Consider the following 17,893-nt stretch of genomic DNA (forward strand, 5'->3'; position numbering starts at 1 on the left):
CATTAGAAAATAATTGATTTATCGCTACATTATCAATAACGACAATTTGTCAATACTATTAATTATAATAAAAAAAAATCAATATGAAAAATTTAATATATGTTTACCATGTTTAATCAATATTGGTCATAATTTTTAGCTATAACCAGATCATTTGGCATGGTCTTACGGAAACAATGGGTAATAGTTGTTGTAGAGTTATGATTAATTGGCATTTGTCACATTTTTTTTTTTAACCATATTAATCGAATGTAGTGAAAAACATATTTGTTCTAGTGCTTCATTTTTATTTTATTATTTTTATTAAGGGGGTTGTATGTTATATAAGCTCTTTAGTGCAATGCATCCTTTCCAATAGAAATCATTAACAATTAAAATTTTGTGGAACTGGGCTTTCAGCCCACCCTTTGATTCAATTATTATTGTTGTTATTTATAATCTGGGTTTGGGCTTGGGCCTTGATGCCATGATACGTTGTGGGCCGAATGAAGTGTGGGTCGGGCAAAATGAGGTGATCTTTGCTCTTAGATGTTTACCTTTACATTATTGCTTTTGAATTATAAATCAAATTGCATATATTGAATTTGTTGATATCAACTAATGAATTGAATGAAAATCGATATTTTTCTTGATTGACCTGTTACTGACTTACTGCAATTCAAATAATTTTTTTTTTTTTTTATGAAACTACTCTTAAGTGAAAATATACCTATTCACATGCAAACGCGTGAAAATATATAAATGCAGTTTGATTATGAAAAGATTTGTTTGACCTGACATAAGTTAATAATAAATCAATATGAAGCAAATAGGAATTCTCATCCAATTTTTTCGTTAAGATTAGCAATTTTAATAAATTTTGACTAACAGATGAATTTATTTGTTAGACGGATGTAAATTTTATAAATATTAAATGTAATTTTTTAAAAATTATACAAAATCTATTTATAATAACATGGCGTCTTTAAAAAAAAAAGGTGTAATTATCTCTAATAATTATGTCTTGACTTATGGAAAATGAGTGGCATTTACACTAAAATAAATTATCATTGAATAAGATTCGTACAAAAAGTGAACGTTAAGAACGAAAGCTGGTGAGCGAAATCACTAAAATTCCTCTCATGTCCCACGTTCATCTAAATGTCCATTCCCACGACAATTGTCAATTTCTTAAAAAGGGAAATTATAGCAAGATCGTCTCAGGCGGGCATTCTCCCTTTCCCTCTCATCCTCCACGCAAAATTCAACCCCATAAACAACACCAATCCCAATTCCCAGAGAGAAGAAAAGCCAAAAGAAGAAAAGCCTTCCTCTTTGGCTCGTATCGTTTTCCCGGTTAATATAGCTCAATCACACCAGGTGAATGCATTTTTTTTGTAATTATTCCATTGAAAATGCTACCGTGGTTTTTTGAGTTTTTGATCGTGTTTTTTGGGTGTGTTATGAATGATGAATGATTTATAGGAGGTGGGGTTAATATTAATCGAGTAGATGACGACGAGTCAATTAGGAGGTTCCTCTTCGAGGAGAAGCATGTCATTGACGACCTCAACGTCTCTGGGCAGGAAGAAAGCCGCCTCGCGCGGCGGAGACGTTCTCGATTCCCCCTCTAGCCGCAGATCTCTAACGGCTTCCCGTTCCATGTATGTTATATGTTTCTCTGGGCATGTCTCAGAGATATTTCGATGTTTCAATATTGGAACTGATTTGGCATTTTACGTTAGGCAATGCAGTATTTTGGATATTTCTACGTTCATGGTTCTTATATGTTTTGTAATAGTATTGATTTCTTCTGTATTCAGTTTTTTCGGTTATGTGATTCCGGCACTAGGAATCTGATGCATGACTTATATGTGCGTTTTTTTCCAAGTTCAATGTGTAAGTTTCTAACATGATAAGCTTACTTGGTAATTGGTATTGAGATTACTTTTCGGCAACCAAACCATAGAGAACTCGCTTTTGGGTTAATTTGAAAATCAAATGGTGAAACAGTTTCCATGTTAGTCTCTCTGTTTCAAAATATATATTCGTAAATTGGGTTTGGCGTTTAGGAAATACCGAAACCAAATGAATCACAACAAGAAATAGAAAGGGTGAAACTTCTCTGAACTTGTTGCTCTGGTTGAGTTGGTACCATATTTTGGTTTTAGTTATGAATGTGTTCTGTTTGTTTTTATCAATCAGTTCCGCTCACATTTACGGCAGGGGACTGACAGGAGAACGGACAGTGAAGAGATTGCGGCTATCAAGAGCCTTGACGGTACCTGAAACTACCAGTATCAAAGAAGCATGCCGTAGGATGGCTTCGCGTAGAGTTGATGCTCTATTGTTGACTGATGCAAATGCATTACTATGTGGGATCCTTACGGATAAGGTAAAACTTGAATAACAAAAAGACATCTCCTTGGAGTTCTTTACTTCACGTGTGGTCTTTTCCTTTATTTTAAAATGATAAGTTTTGTTGCAATTAACTTTTCTCAATTAAGGATATAGCTACAAGAGTAATTGCTCGTGAAGTTAATCTCGATGAAACACATGTTTCCAAAGTTATGACAAGGAACCCAGTGTTTGTGCTTTCTGATACTCTTGCTGTTGAAGCCTTGCAAAAGATGGTCCAGGGTAGGTTTCCAGATGAAGTAGCTCTAGCACTCTGTAGATGTGGTCTTGATGTATCCTTCTTAACATGATATTTGTCCACAGGAAAATTTAGACATTTACCTGTTGTCGAAAATGGAGAGGTGATTGCACTCCTTGACATAACGAAATGTTTGTATGATGCGATCGCTCGTATGGAGAGGGTAGCTGAGAAAGGAAAGGCCATTGCAGCTGCTGTTGAAGGTGTCGAGAAACAATGGGGTACATCAGTGTCTGGTTGGTGGATGATGTTTCCTTTCAATTGCTTTCCCCCCAGGCTAGGTTGTGTGAATTGCATTTTAAACTGTGCTTGAGAAGGTTCATGTGTGGTATTTTACCAAAAAGGCAAAGAACTTGTGTGTCAGCTGCTTGGAGTCATTTTACTGAGATGAGTTCACATAATTCAGCGAACCATGCTATTTTCAAGCCTTACTCCCCAGCTTTAGATATACTCTTAAAGCCTACATCTTTTGAAAGGAAAATAAAAACTGTTAGCAGATTAAATAGTTAGATAAAAAACCGTAGGAAGAATCGTGATGCAGATAAAAGTCAATTTTTGGAAATAGTTAGATATGAAAAAGTAGGAAGCATTGTCATGCAAGCAAAGGTCAATTTTCGGATATATTGGGTGGAGTATGCTCTCCTTTAGAAAGATACGGGTTAAATGCTATTGTCATTTGATCCCTTTAGGTGGCCTTGTCATTGTTTCATATATTATAATGATCATTTTACCAACCATTGTAATTCTCACAAATCTTAACTGGTTGATATGTAGGTCCTAACACATTCATTGAGACACTTCGAGAGCGGATGTTTAGACCCTCCTTGTCTACAATAATTTCTGAGAATTCAAAGTAGGTAATATCTTCACTTTTACTATTAATTGTATTCCGGATATTTGTGACTGCCTGAAGATAATTCCATAAATAGGACATCAAAAGCGACCTCATTATCTTTATTGTCTGTTGGTTAGGGTTGTTACAATTGATCCAAGTGAGACAGTGCTAGCTGCTGCAAAAAAGATTCTTGAGTTTCGAACAAGCTCTGCAGTTGTAATAGTAGAAAACAAACCTCGGGGAATACTGACGTGAGGATTCTCTCATGTTGAGAATATCTATTTACTTTAACATGATCAAACTGCAAACTGTATGAACTTTGACTTGTGTGCCTTTTGATTCTTTCTTAGTTCAAAAGATATGCTGATGAGAGTCATAGCTCAAGATCTTCCTCCTGAGTCCACTCTAGTGGAGAAGGTACATTCTGACCCCTTTTGCCTCCCATACTAGCAAATTAAATTTTAATAGCAGTCACAGTTGCAATTGTGAGAAGTTGGTCTGTTCAATTTATGTTTCGCTGAAACATTTTACTGGACTATCTACTAGTGTTATATAATATTCGTTATCTTACTTATGGTTTTACCTTCTTTTGGAATAAATGATTGGGATTTGCTCTATCATTGCTCCAGGTGATGACTCCAAATCCAGAATGTGCAACCATTGATTCACCTATAGTTGATGCTCTTCATATTATGCATGATGGGAAATTTTTACACCTTCCAGTGGTTGATAGAGGTATATATATGCCTACTCCATAATTTGGATGAAATCCTTAAAATATATTGATTATTCTCAATATTCTTTTACCGACTAAAATACACTCTGTCGATGATACAGATGGACAGGTTATAACTGTTGTTGATGTGCTTAATATAACTCATGCTGCTGTAGCCACAGTAAGTCATATCCAACTTTTCCTAATGGCCAGAAAAAGTCAATAAATGGGGCAGCATTCATTCTTTTAAGAATTAGACAGGGATGCTTGCTTTATCGATAGGAAATTTAAATAAATAACTTCTTTTCTCGCACTGTTAATTCTCACGGTTTAGCTGGCTTTAGAGACTAGAGTGCTCAAGTGATGCAATCTTGGCATTTGAGCTGCCATTGTTTCATTAGAAGTATGGAGGTGATACAAGCTGCAGCATAGAATTGATTATAAAACTCAGCTTTCTGGGCAGTTTCTTGTAATTACCATTGAGGTTTTAAATGTGGTAGTAAAGGTTAAGCTGTTTACCCAGAGTAATCGAACCCATGGAAGGGTTACAATAGGGAGCATTATGACCTAGGCGTGATAAGATAACAAAACGTACTGTTTGTTTTCATTATAGCTGGACGCATTCCTGTGGTGCAGCTCCCTATACTCCAATATTTTTCAGAGTGTAGCTAAATTAGTGTGAAACTTGTGCCAGGTGGAATCCTCAAGGGTCATATTTTGGTTACTAAATCAGCATATTTATGCTATTGTTATGTGGATGTGGATCTGGTCTTGCAAATGGTATAACAAATCCATGAGTAAAAGATTCAATAGGCATACATAAACCTTGATGAAGTGTTAATGCATCATAGTTCTTGCTTCCCTCTAAATTTCAGTATAAACAAGAATTTTCATGTGAAGATCCCCACTTTGTATTTAAAATGCATTATAGCTCATGAAGACTGCTAGGCTTCTTAGAGTTCTCTTTTGTCAATATTTACAGCCAGTAATTTGGTGTATGTTTTCTAGTTTGCGACAATACTCAAAATAATCATTTCTGTTTGGAATCTTTCTGGCTATAGAAGCTTATGTAAGCCTATTAAGCATTTCGCAGGCAAAATAGTTCTATCTTTTTGCAGGGGAATATCGAGTATGTTTTTGCATTGTATCTTTTTTATGATTTAAGGTTTCTTGAAATGCCTGGTTTAGTTTGTTTACCTTTGATCTTTTTGTCATTAAAATTCATACCAACTTTTATTTTCTGATGACTTTTATTGCTGATATTGGCCCTAGAATGTTAAATTTTTTTGCATATTTCCCCATTCTGAAAATCAAGAAAATCCACGTGAGACTAGTAGTCTTGAACTATACTTGATATGTTTGTTACTTGGTTTTCAATATTCGCGTAATGTAAATAATATGAAGACGGATTGGCTAGAACTTTGCCATACTTAATATTAATTTCGAGAAGTTTAAATCTGCTCCACCAAGTTATGTACTTATAGAGATTGTTTCTATCTAAACTTCTTTCTCTTTTCCAGGTTGGTAGTACTGCTGGAGTTAGTAGTGAAGCTGCAAATATGATGATGCAGAACTTCTGGGACTCTGCAATGGCATTAACTACAGATTATGAGGACGAGACCCGGAGGTTGTGCTCTTCACAGTCAATCACCTAAATTATTCTTGATCTGTTGCTATTTTTCACATTTATTAATGATGTCTCAGTGAGAATTCCTTGAAAGTGCCTTCTGATGGAGGAGAGACAGGTCGATCTGTCCCGCAACCTTCTTCCATCGCATCCGATACTTTTTCTTTCAAGATTCAAGACGGGAAAGGAAGAATGCATAGGTTCATATGTGGTACGTTTCCACTGTGCTCCTTTTAAAGTGAAAAAGTTCCTGCCACTAATATGTTTCTGAAAATACTGAATGTGAGTTGCACCTACTTCAGGAGTGTCTATAAACCTTTTGAGTCTGGAGATTTGCTGGTTGATGTTTCAATGCTAGTTAATTTGTTCTTTTCATTTTTGAATTTACAATTTGCAACCGTGCTATGTCGTATGGAGGAAAAAAGAAAAAGAAACTGCCTATGATGTATGGTACGGATACTACTACACAAGCATGATATATAACACGGATACGACAACATAATATTGCTCAAAGTTTTAAGATATAACATGACTTTGACACGATTGTTCTATAATATATAAGTATTCATGTAAACTTAAACATCTGAAATAAGTATTCAGATTGACATAAACACATGCACATACACACACATATATACCTAAAATTGTTAATGGATTTGCATAGGCATCAATGCAGGTGCAAACAAAAATTTCATGTCCTTGATTATGTTAATTTACTAGTGTGATTTGTACACTGTGTTCTGTAGGGAGGGAAAGAAAAAAGAGTTTGGGCGTTCATAAAGAAATATAAAGAAAGTCATTTTGGATGAGGCAACGCTATTTTCCACTTAGTTTTAGAAAGTTTTTTAAGATTTACTTTATTTTCTTGTTAACTCGTATATTTTCCAAAAACATTTGAAAACAAACCCCATTGTCTAAAACATGTCAATGCACAGTTGGTGGTATATCCTCAAACATGTCATGGGATGTCTTGAAATTTTTTCATTTTTTGTTGGATTCTTTCTTGGTCCTGACATTTTTGGTGTTTGATTTCAGAGACACAGAACGTGACGGACCTCGTAACAGCCATCCTTCAGAGAGTAGGGGCTGACATTGATCGTAACAACCTTCCACAAATTATGGTAGATTTCAGCATCAAAGTCCGACTATCTTACTTATTTTCTCATGTTTCCTAATCTTAATTATTGTGCATGGCCATTATTCTGCAGTATGAAGATGAAGAACATGACAAGGTTGTACTTGCATCAGATAGCGATCTTCAAGCAGCCATATACCATGCAAAGCTATCTGGTTGGAAGGTATTTATGTTCTTCTATTACTCCATTTCATCTTAAAAGAGACACATTTACCATCTTTGACTGAAATTTGAGTCATTCATCAAGTTTCCTTTTACGGTTTTTATTAGTTTATAAGGGTTAAATGCAACAAAATCCCTACAAAAATTAATAATTGGCAACCCCCCCCCCCCCCCCAAAAAAAAAAAAAAGATAAGATAAGATAAGATAAGACCATGTGACCCCCTAAACTTTTTGAAAACAGAAAAATACGACTTCCCCTAAGGTAGTATTGAGTTTCTCACTTAAAAGTTTAGGGTTTGCATTACCATTATTGTAATTTTATTTTTCTTTTTCTTTTTTAGTTCAGGGAGTTTTTTTTTTCTATTATTGTTTTCACATAGGGGGTAAAATACACTTAATCCTAGTTTATCATCGTCATTTGCTTATTTAAACAAAAAGAAGACACTAACAAATTTGACGATTAACCTGAACAGGGACTAAGATTACATTTAGAGTACTTAGGAGCACCTTCTCGTCTTCGAAGGGGATCCAGCTCCGGAACTATGGGACATGCTCAAGCAGATGCATCAGCTTCATCATACGGTGCCGTTGCAGCTGGTGCTGCGCTAGTTGCTGGTTTAAGTGTCTATGCATTCTTGAAACGAACCGGGAACTGATTGTTTGTAGCATTTTCCCGCTACATACACATTTGGCTGGAGCTAACTTACTAAGATTTCTTTGAAGCTTTTCAAGACCAACTGGAGATCAGATACGTGCATCTATACATATTCAATACAGGAAAGTTGATTTTTGTTACCTGCTACGTGCGAACTTTCTAGGTTTGATTACGACCCAAAAAATGGATATAGTTAGATACATTATGTATCTTATAGTTTATCGTAATTGTATAAATCGAGAATTGAAATGTAAGTGTATGTAACTGGAACAGGATATCAATGCAATTGTATACAAGTCTTTTTATTTTATCTGACCAAAATCATCTTCGGTTTTAAAAATTACTACCTAAGTGAAGAAAAACTTATTTGCAATTTCATAGATTATAAGTGACAGTTATTAAAAGTTATCACCGACAATTATCGTTGAAAAGCATTATAGTGACGACTTTGCCGACTACAAATTGCTATTATTAATGATATTGTGATAAAATTAAAATTATTTCACTTAATATATATTTTTAATGATAGTTTTTGAATTATCAATTAAATATTTTATTAATAATTAGTAACATTATTGTTCCACTAAATAATTTGATGAGATAATTATGGTTAAATGTGAAGGTGGAAAATAAAGGCGGGTGGGGCCTTGTCGGATTTATACTGACCCTATTTACAAAAATATATAAATAAATAAAAATAGATTTTTATGCGTGATTTAAGGCGCACTGGGGCCATCAAGGCTGTCGGTGCCTGCCTGATTTTTTTTTTTATTATTATTATTTAATTTGTTATGTTATTTAATATAAATATATTAAAAAATTAATTCAATACGTTAAAAAAATTAAATCAGAGGGAACTGAGGCCCAGCTTTTGTAATGAAATGAAATGAAATGTTTTCCTACTTAAAAATAAATAAACAAATAAAAATCGAACTGTTCTGATATTTTATTATGATTTTTATTCTATTCTATCTTTTATTGAGAAAATAAAATATTTTGTTAGTCGAACACTTGATTTTTACAAATGAATTTGTTGAATTATTTTAAAAAAAATTATATTGCTAACATTGTTTATATATTCTCTTGAAATACGGTAGTGATGAAACTGATGAAGTTTATATATACATTTCAAATGAAAACAAATAAAATAAAGATTATAATTATATAAGATTAATTCATCAATGATTTTATCACATAATAATTATAGAATTATTTTTTTTTCTTATAAATCGCACTTTATTATATCATTCAAATCATCGATAATTAAAATTGAAAATTATAAAAAAAACTTGCACCCCACGATCTCTTGTTTTGGTATTTAAAAAAATTGGAACGTGGATATTTGTGGTTATAATTAAGATGGAATTTGATTCCCCCACATAATTGTTGAACCATATTTCAAGTGGAAATAATTGTTTGGAAAATGTGTGCATTTAAGGTACATCACATGTTCTCATTTTATCTGATTTGTTTATATATTTAAAGACTAAAATTATATTTTTTTTTATTAAAATATATATATATATATATATTGAACGTTGGAATTGATATATTTGCCCTTTCAATAATGTGCTCGAACTATGCCAAAAAAGACAAAGAAAAAGTTAAAGCGAAGGGGCATATGTGGAAAATGACGGGGCTTGGAGATTGAATAAAGTAAAAGTCGGTGGGCACACAAAATGTGGTCCTTGTCACGTGCTGCGCGCCCATTAAATTCTAATTTGTTGTTGTTGTTTTTTTATATATTTGGTGCAAAATTATTATTGTGTATTTTATTCAATTTTTTAATACTTTGAATATTGTAATTATTTTATAAAAGAGAATAGAATCCTAGACTAAATTGTAACCTTACATATAATTATCAAACAATTTTTAATAATTAATTATAATTACTATAAAAATAGATAAAAACTCATGCGTGTAATATCTATACCTCGATATTTATAATTGTGGTTTGATAGTCAAAATCGAAGTTGAGTTCTATTGCGCCTTCATAAAATATGAGGTTTTAGGCATTATCAAATGTGTGAATATTTATTTTATTTATATAAAATTTATATTGCGTTGTCGATAAGTATATGATGCATGTATTGATATGTAACCATAGCTTCTAAAATCGAAATACCTTAGTTGAGTAAATTGATTACAACTATATCATAATTTCAATCATCGATAATTATAACAATTAATATACTCACTAACAAATATTAAATATCAATAATTACTAGTAAAGTGGACTCATAACTACCATTAAAGTATAAAAATAGTTACACGTTGATAGAATTTAAGTGTACAACTTTATAGTTATAAGACCTCAAATTTGTCAATTGAGTTGGATTGTATTAGCAAAATTCTGCCCACTATTAAGGACGCTCTTAAACAAGGAAAATTTTTAGCCCAAATCGAATATAGTCAGATCGGAACTAATTACACGATAAATACATTGATGCAAGAACATTCTTATTTAAGTTAATCTGATGTTATAATCTATTAACAGTGTATTTACAATAACTTCCACATTCGGAATAAATTATAAAAAGAGTTGCAAAAAATTGATAAACGCTTAAAATAAACCGCCCAGAAAGCCACTATATCACTTATTCTACCAACGTTTAGTGGTCAGTGAAGTTGAGATTCAGATGTTAAGTATAATAGCAAATGTTTATGTATTTGTCATTTCTCCACTATGATATCCCACTTGTGCAGCAGCACTTTTAAAAGCAGCAGACACAAACCAGAACATTCTTTTCTTTTCAAGATTTCTGCAAATTTGTGGTCCTTTAATCCTTTCTTTTTGTAACCTTCGAATGCTGCAGTAAATAGCCTTCTCCACTAAGATTGCAGTGGGGAAAGCTTTATTCTTGCCCCAAGATTGGTGCATTTCAGTGCATATAAGTTATACTTGCAGCAAAAAATTTACTGCCCATCTGTTCAGAATCAAGAGAATGAGGAGTTTTCTCTTGAGTTTTTTGTTAATTTCAAGTGTTTTTATACATACCTCTCAGCAGCAGCAGCAGCCCATCAAGACTATTGTGGTGTTAGTGTTGGAGAACAGGTCATTCGATCACATGCTTGGGTGGATGAAGAAATCTGTGAACCCTTTGATCAATGGGGTTACAGGAAGAGAATGCAATTCGGTTTCAACAAAGGCGGATCTCAGTTCTGAAAAAATCTGCTTCACTGATGATGCTGAGTATGTAGATCCGGACCCGGGTCACTCCTTTGAAGCTGTTGAGCACCAGGTATTTGGTGGTGGCTCAATTCCTTCAATGTCTGGTTTTGTGGAGCAAGCTTTAAGCATGTCTAAGAATTTATCTGAAACTGTTATGAAGGGATTTAGGCCTGAAAATGTGCCAGTTTATGCTGCTTTAGTCAGTGAATTTGCTGTGTTTGATAGATGGTTTTCATCAATCCCTGGCCCAACTCAGCCCAATAGGCTGTTTGTTTACTCTGCAACTTCTCATGGATCCACAAGCCATGTGAAGAAGCAGTTGGCAAAAGGCTACCCTCAGCAGACCATTTTTGATTCACTTCATGAGAATGGGTTGAATTTTGGTGTTTATTTCCAGAACATACCGACGACGATGTTTTATAGGAATATGAGGAAGTTGAAGTACATATTTAAGTTCCATCAGTATGATTTGAAGTTCAAGAAAGATGCTAGAAGTGGGAAGTTGCCTAGCTTGACTGTGATTGAGCCTAGGTACTTTGATTTGAAGGGGTTGCCGGCCAACGATGATCATCCGTCCCACGATGTTGCTAATGGACAGAAGTTGGTGAAGGAGGTTTACGAGACATTGAGAGCCAGTCCTCAGTGGAATGAGACCCTTTTGGTCATTACATACGACGAACATGGTGGATTCTATGATCATGTCCAAACTCCTTACATTGATGTTCCGAATCCAGATGGGAACACCGGCCCTTCACCTTATTTCTTTAAGTTTGATAGGCTCGGTGTTCGTGTGCCAACAATAATGGTCTCTCCTTGGATCAAGAAAGGAACAGGTATCATTCTCAAATCTTAGTCTTTTGTTCAAAATTTAGTTTTTAACTTATATGCTAACTTCCAAGGCAATATATAATGATGGGATGTTTGACCTTTCCATTGCCTGTCTTAAGGACTCATACAGTGATCTTCATTATGTTGCTCTTGAGCTTCAAGTAGCACTTAAAAACATAGGCTCTTGCAATAACTTCAAAGGGGTCTGCCATTGGTACTTAATGCAGCTTGAAATTGTGGATTCAATCCTTTCCTTGTCTTTTTTTATCAATTGTCCTTTTAGTTTGGTGTCCGGAATAATACAAAGCAAGAACTAGAAAATTCATTTGATTTATTAACGCTGCTCGTTTTAGCTGCAAGATTTAGTAATTAGTATGATTGCTAGCTCATGATGTCCGTTTCTTCATTCGTTATGTAGTGATAAGAAAGCCCAACAGTCCAACCCCTAATTCTGAGTTCGAACATTCTTCAATCCCTGCTACCATAAAGAAGATATTCAATCTTTCATCCAACTTCCTGACTCATAGAGACGCTTGGGCCGGCACGTTTGAGCAAGTCGTCGGTGAATTAACTTCTCCAAGAACCGACTGCCCAGGTAATCTTCCCTGCAACTCATTAGGCACGCAAGAAGCTAAACGTCTTACATTGGCTTTAAACAATTATTTACATCAATATAGTCATTCAAATACTAACTCCCATAAAACATTGCAGAAGTTTTACCTGATGTGGCTCCCCTAAGGAAAACTGAGACGGACGAAAACAGGGGCTTGTCTGAGTTCCAGGGCGAGGTGGTGCAACTGGCAGCAGTTCTAAATGGCGATCATTTCTTGAGCAGCTTCCCAGACGACATGGGGAAGAAGATGAACGTCAAGGAAGCTCATGAGTACGTAAGGGGTGCCGTGTCAAGGTTCATAAGGGCAAGCAAAGAGGCTATCAAATTGGGTGCCGACGAGTCTGCCATTGTAGACATGAGGTCTTCTCTAACCACTAGATCCTCAATCCACAACTAAGTTACGTCTATCAATGTCCCGTTCTTGTGCATCATTGTTTTCGTGGCCGTGTAGTGATTCATTATTTGTGCTAGTTCTTGTCAGAAGACGCAGACGAGGTAGCGTGGATAGCAAATACCAATTTCTTTTAGCAGCTCTATCAAAAGTCATGGTTTATACACTGAAAACTGAAAAGCTTGATGTGGTTCTTCTAATAGAATGCTTTATATGGGTAAATATGGAGGTACTTTGAGTCAGTCCAGCATAAAGTGTGAAGTATTATTAGTTTATGGTACAAATTTGTGATGCCCTGTGAATTGTAATCAATACTTTTATGTATCTTTAACGATGTATTTTGTATGTCTGGTTTAAACTAACAATATAGATATCATCAACTAATTGGTTGAATTGTCGTCATTTTCCTCTTCAAAGGAGTGGGACCTAGGTTCAAACCCCGTTGTAATGAATTACTACAGATGTGGTGTGGGCCTGAGCTGAGACCAGAAACCTTATACATATAAAAATATCAAATATTATACTATTGTAAACTAAAACTATTTTAGTAAAATATATAAATTTTTGTTCTTCTTTTTCTTGTTACAAATACTTTGGGTGATTTTAGCTTCGTTCACAACCATAAGTTAGGGCATCATAAATTGCTCACAAGCGTATTTACACATTATCCAAAAATGCAATTGTTAAAAGCATTTGATTGAAAATAGCATTTTCTTCCCTTTTTTTTCTTTTTTTTTTCTTTTTTTAATCAATTCAGCTAACAGTTGGATTTAATATGTAGATAGGAGCAAGCATGTATAAAGGTTTTAACTTTTTAGAAATAATAATATGTACATCTAAAATTAATAACAACATTACATTTTGGATGAATACTATAATTGATTCTAAAATTATAATATGTACATCTAAAATTAATAACAACATTATTTTAAATTAGTCCTTTTGACTACTTTCCTGTTGGTACTTTTAGGAGATAAAGAAAGAAAAGAGATGAAAAAAGAACCGTCGACAGCAGGGTTCGAACCTGCGCGGGCGAAGCCCAACAGATTTCAAGTCTGTCTCCTTAACCACTCGGACATATCGACTTCTGTCGTTCACACTTTAAGTTATTTATATTTGACCATGTTAAACAATATAAATAGATAAATATATCTTTTTTATTTGTCATGCTGTAATATGATTTGAAATGTTAACAAATATTAAAAAAAAAAGATAAAAGTATGTTTTGCTTTGTTAGTCTTTTTGGTTGTTTGAATAAGGGAAAGAAAGAAAGATAACATAAGGAATGCTTGCTTGTTATGTTATTCAATATGACTTATTTTATCTTTAATCCGTCCACTAATACATAATAAAATATTAAAAACTCTTACATTGTGTTCGGATGAATGGATGGATTTGCAGCTAAGAAGTCCAAGTCCCTAATAACAAATTCAGAGATTTCGATGCTTCTTTATTAAAAAAATTTAAATGCTTCAACTCTCCATTTCAACTATATTTTTTTATGAAATATTTAATAAAATTTAAATTCTTTTTTATATGAAGGCATTTGAATCACTTCCTTTGCCTAAAGTAAACAAGGCTTAGTGACCAAGGTAAGCCCATCAAAATATCACAATTCAATTCAATAAGTATATATATGTCTTTAAAATCCGAATGGGAAGATGGTTTTGTTCAATCGAGAAGATTTTTCAAAATTATCGAGCAAACATAACTATTATAAGCGAAGTTGGCAATCTAAATTAAAGTAGGGTTGGATTGCCCAACAACCTCTATAAGAATTTCTTTATCTGTTCAAAAGAGATTGATCTGTTCAGTCCAACCTTTAACCCTCATTCCATCTCAATTATGAATGAAAGCGAAAATCTTATTTTTTTGATATTTGATCAGTCATAAAAAATTTAAATATACATTATTTATGTCTATCATCACACCCATTTTTTTATACCCATCAAAGTTCCAATCATCACCAAACTGAATTATTAATGTAAAACAAAAATTAGGATGAGAACAGGAATTTCATGTTATCTGTTTGGTTATATTTTGGGAGAAAAATAAAGAAAACAAGTGAAGAAACATCGTCGACAGCAGGGTTCGAACCTGCGCGGGCGTAGCCCAACAGATTTCAAGTCTGTCTCCTTAACCACTCGGACATATCGACCTTGTTGAAACTTCATATTTATATAGATATTTGATCTATTTTAGTTTATTTTTTCTGTAATTTATAATTGTTCTCATCATTGTATTTGGATATGTTACTTTGTTTGGAGAAATAAGAGTAACTCAATAATTAATTTAAAGTGAAGGATGTTTTTGACCAATGAAAAGTTTTTATAATGATTAAAAAATAAGACATAATCCTGAACTTTGAGTTTATTTAATATAAACATAAATTGGAAGTATCCTAATATTGAGGATAAGATTTTGAATAGGTGAATTTCCAATGATTAGGTTGAACACGGAGTTGCTGGGTGTGGCTCGATACAACATCAGCAGCCATAGCATATGTAGGGATGGATTCCACAACCACCTTAATAAGAATTTCTATGCCCGCTTGCAGGATACTTCGTTCTTTCCAACCCATGAAAACTCGATCATGAATGGAAAATGAAAACCTTATGCCTTGACTATTATATCAACCATGGAAGTTTCAACTATATATTGTGTATATCCTCCCACCGAATATTCAATCTAAACATACATACATAGACGTCCACTTTGGTGTTACAACTGAAACCCACCATCGACTTATGGTCGTTGATCTCTTGACTAGATGTATCGTCGTATATATTGAGAATTCTCTTGATACAACACCATCTCAACAATAGCTTCTTCATAATAAATTAGCGTATCGTCTAAGGACAACAAGTGAGAAATGTTGGATCATTTCGGAAAATGGACAAGCCTTTGATATGACTCCTTCCTTTGCATGTTGTAATAGGGCGTTAAAAAATGCTTCTGTATATGCAGTCTTGTTTACTTTGTGTGATGGGATTAAAATTGTATATAGAAATGAGTGATAAAATTTGAGATACATAATAATAGAATTTGATACTTTATTGAATTAAGTATTCAATTATTTTCAGATAATATTATTTAATATTTATTGACATATCATTGGTTTTAGATAAATTATAAAATACAAAAACTACCGCCATAATAAGGTAAATTGATTATTATAAAAAACAATTCCAGAAATTGTTCTTCTTTTTATTAACAACTTTCATATGTTTTATTAAACTAAAAAAAAAATGCTGCCAAACGACGAGAAACTGTCTCTTCCTCAGTTGTCTCAACTCTGCACCTCCATTGCCACCTATTCCCGTTCAAGTCTAATTTTATGTAATTGGATTAGTCCGGTTGTAAGCCATGTCACTCATATTCCGTACGAACAACAAATAAAACTTGACACATTAATAGGTAAATTCCCTATTTAGGCGGAAGTTTCTAACCTTTGTTCTTAATTTCTTGTTGATACGTAATCAAGTTGATGTATTTTTTGAAGTGGAAAATAATGTTAACGTATCAACTGATTTTGTTGAGTTATCAATATGCTACGTATAATTAGGTCGATATTAATTTATCAATAAACTCCAACTAACACAAGTGTTGTATTTTGCTCCTAAGGCCTTGTGCACCGTGGCCTGTTACATTGATTAATTTGAGCTGGATGACTCCTTAGGCCTTAGAGCAATTGATAGCCAAGGTATTAGAGTATAGTTTAATAGGTCCGTCAACCAGGTAAAACTCACCTTTGTAATGCAAATTATTGCATGTCGCTTCTCTCATCTTTAATTATTACTTTTGAGATTGAATTATATGAAAATAATATTCTGATAAAAAAATAATTACATAAATTTTAATTCCATCACATTTGTTTTGCATCTAATTACTACCAATTAACTAATTTCTCAGTTTCTTCCTTAATCTCATGTTCCAGGTTGATCCGGTTGGCGGTTATCACCAAACTGAATTATTAATGTAAAAACAAAAATTAAGGTGAAGAAAAAGAAAGCGTCGACAGCAGGGTTCGAACCTGCGCGGGCGAAGCCCAACAGATTTCAAGTCTGTCTCCTTAACCACTCGGACATATCGACCTTTGTTTGTTGGGGACTGTCGTTCTTTTAATTATCATTATGGAAAATTTTTAAAATATATATTACTATTAAAATTATTACCTTTTTATTTTAAACGAGTTATCATTGTGCACGCGATCTCCATGATGATAGAAAAGAAATCGTAGTGTGAGATAATGAAAATAAATTAAAATTATAAATTGTAATAAATGTGGAAAAGAAAGGTGAGAGAGAACTATGGAGTAGTGGCTAGTTAAAACAAAAAAAAAAAAATATAATTATGAAGTTATTAAAAAATATTGAAATACTAATTTGATAAAATTTATTCAAAAAAATTTTAAAGAGAAGAAATGAAATAAACTGTAAATTTGAATTTCAAAAATTGATAAATTTTTTTATCATATAATTTAAAAAGTTGAAAAATAGTATAAAAGAAAGATGAGCATGTTTGGCTTTGTTGGTTATTCAAACTACAGTAAGAAAAGATATGAATGCTTGCTCCTGTTTCATATTGTTGGTTATTCAAACTACAGTAAGAAAAGATATGAGCAAGTCATATTGTTAGATATACTTTTTTTTTTTTTTTTCATTCTACATTATTATATAATATAAAATACAAAATATAAACAAAATTGACATTGTCTTTGGATTGAAAGATTTAAAAATAAAAAATTCAAATTCCTAATAACATATTCAAACTTAGATAGTTATTTATTTAAAAAAATCATAACTTATTTTGAACTACATTATGTAAGTATTAACATATTCTAAACTATTTTTTTTTAATTTAAAAATCTTCCATCCAAACATAACCTTAAACAGAACCAACAAAGCATGAGTTTGGGAATACTCATAAAATTAGCAATTTACCTTTGCCATCTTTAATTTGTGGAATTTTATTTGTTAGATTTATGCGGCAGCCAAACAGCGCCTTAATCCTAGAATAATAGTTAGATGGCAAAGACGGAAAAATTCGTCAAACATCAGGGGTACTTTGGGTGTATCAGATAGCGTCATACTGCCTTGTGTCATTGACCTTTTCCAGATTCTT

The 17,893-nt window shown here is 33.2% G+C and overlaps 2 protein-coding genes and 3 non-coding genes across 8 annotated transcripts; 2 read left to right on the forward strand and 3 right to left on the reverse strand.

Moving 5' to 3' along the window:
• Positions 1–1,121: 1,121 nt before the first annotated feature.
• Positions 1,122–8,070, forward strand: LOC105166100 (CBS domain-containing protein CBSCBSPB1). Of its 4 annotated transcripts, none has more exons than XM_011085341.3 (15): positions 1,122–1,359; positions 1,465–1,643; positions 2,185–2,374; positions 2,487–2,619; positions 2,701–2,856; positions 3,410–3,488; positions 3,608–3,721; positions 3,821–3,887; positions 4,100–4,205; positions 4,308–4,366; positions 5,706–5,812; positions 5,890–6,023; positions 6,848–6,933; positions 7,021–7,110; positions 7,584–8,070. In XM_011085341.3, the coding sequence occupies exons 2-15, from the start codon at positions 1,492–1,494 to the stop codon at positions 7,764–7,766; spliced, it is 1,656 nt and encodes a 551-aa protein (XP_011083643.1). In that variant the 5' UTR covers positions 1,122–1,359; positions 1,465–1,491; the 3' UTR covers positions 7,767–8,070. The 4 variants fall into 4 exon arrangements, with proteins under 4 accessions (XP_011083643.1, XP_011083634.1, XP_011083651.1 ...); XM_011085332.3 differs by having other exon boundaries at positions 1,124–1,359; positions 2,701–2,871; XM_011085349.3 differs by having other exon boundaries at positions 1,126–1,359; positions 2,206–2,374; positions 2,701–2,871.
• Positions 8,071–10,393: 2,323 nt separating this feature from the next.
• On the forward strand, positions 10,394–13,171 carry LOC105166126 (non-specific phospholipase C6). Its single transcript, XM_011085367.3, has 3 exons — positions 10,394–11,770; positions 12,184–12,360; positions 12,477–13,171. The coding sequence occupies exons 1-3, from the start codon at positions 10,711–10,713 to the stop codon at positions 12,773–12,775; spliced, it is 1,536 nt and encodes a 511-aa protein (XP_011083669.1). The 5' UTR covers positions 10,394–10,710; the 3' UTR covers positions 12,776–13,171.
• A 601-nt stretch (positions 13,172–13,772) lies between these two features.
• On the reverse strand, positions 13,773–13,854 carry TRNAS-UGA (transfer RNA serine (anticodon UGA)). Its single transcript has one exon. It is a non-coding gene; the product is annotated as a tRNA-Ser (tRNA).
• A 991-nt stretch (positions 13,855–14,845) lies between these two features.
• On the reverse strand, positions 14,846–14,927 carry TRNAS-UGA (transfer RNA serine (anticodon UGA)). Its single transcript has one exon. It is a non-coding gene; the product is annotated as a tRNA-Ser (tRNA).
• A 1,854-nt stretch (positions 14,928–16,781) lies between these two features.
• On the reverse strand, positions 16,782–16,863 carry TRNAS-UGA (transfer RNA serine (anticodon UGA)). Its single transcript has one exon. It is a non-coding gene; the product is annotated as a tRNA-Ser (tRNA).
• Positions 16,864–17,893: the final 1,030 nt, after the last annotated feature.

The sequence above is a fragment of the Sesamum indicum genome, linkage group LG1, assembly GCF_026168435.1.
Source record: "Sesamum indicum cultivar Baizhima isolate 11 linkage group LG1, ASM2616843v1, whole genome shotgun sequence".
NCBI classification, from domain to species: domain Eukaryota; kingdom Viridiplantae; phylum Streptophyta; class Magnoliopsida; order Lamiales; family Pedaliaceae; genus Sesamum; species Sesamum indicum.

Bases quoted from the DNA above. Each gene is read 5' to 3' on its own strand.
- LOC105166100 (XM_011085332.3), top strand. From the start codon at position 1,492: ATGACGACGAGTCAATTAGGAGGTTCCTCTTCGAGGAGAAGCATGTCA. The intron at 4,367-5,705 runs GTAAGTCATATC...TCTCTTTTCCAG, and splicing joins CTCATGCTGCTGTAGCCACA to GTTGGTAGTACTGCTGGAGT. The intron at 6,024-6,847 runs GTACGTTTCCAC...GTTTGATTTCAG, and splicing joins AATGCATAGGTTCATATGTG to AGACACAGAACGTGACGGAC.
- LOC105166126 (XM_011085367.3), top strand. From the start codon at position 10,711: ATGAGGAGTTTTCTCTTGAGTTTTTTGTTAATTTCAAGTGTTTTTATA. The intron at 11,771-12,183 runs GTATCATTCTCA...TTCGTTATGTAG, and splicing joins TTGGATCAAGAAAGGAACAG to TGATAAGAAAGCCCAACAGT. The intron at 12,361-12,476 runs GTAATCTTCCCT...AAAACATTGCAG, and splicing joins TCCAAGAACCGACTGCCCAG to AAGTTTTACCTGATGTGGCT.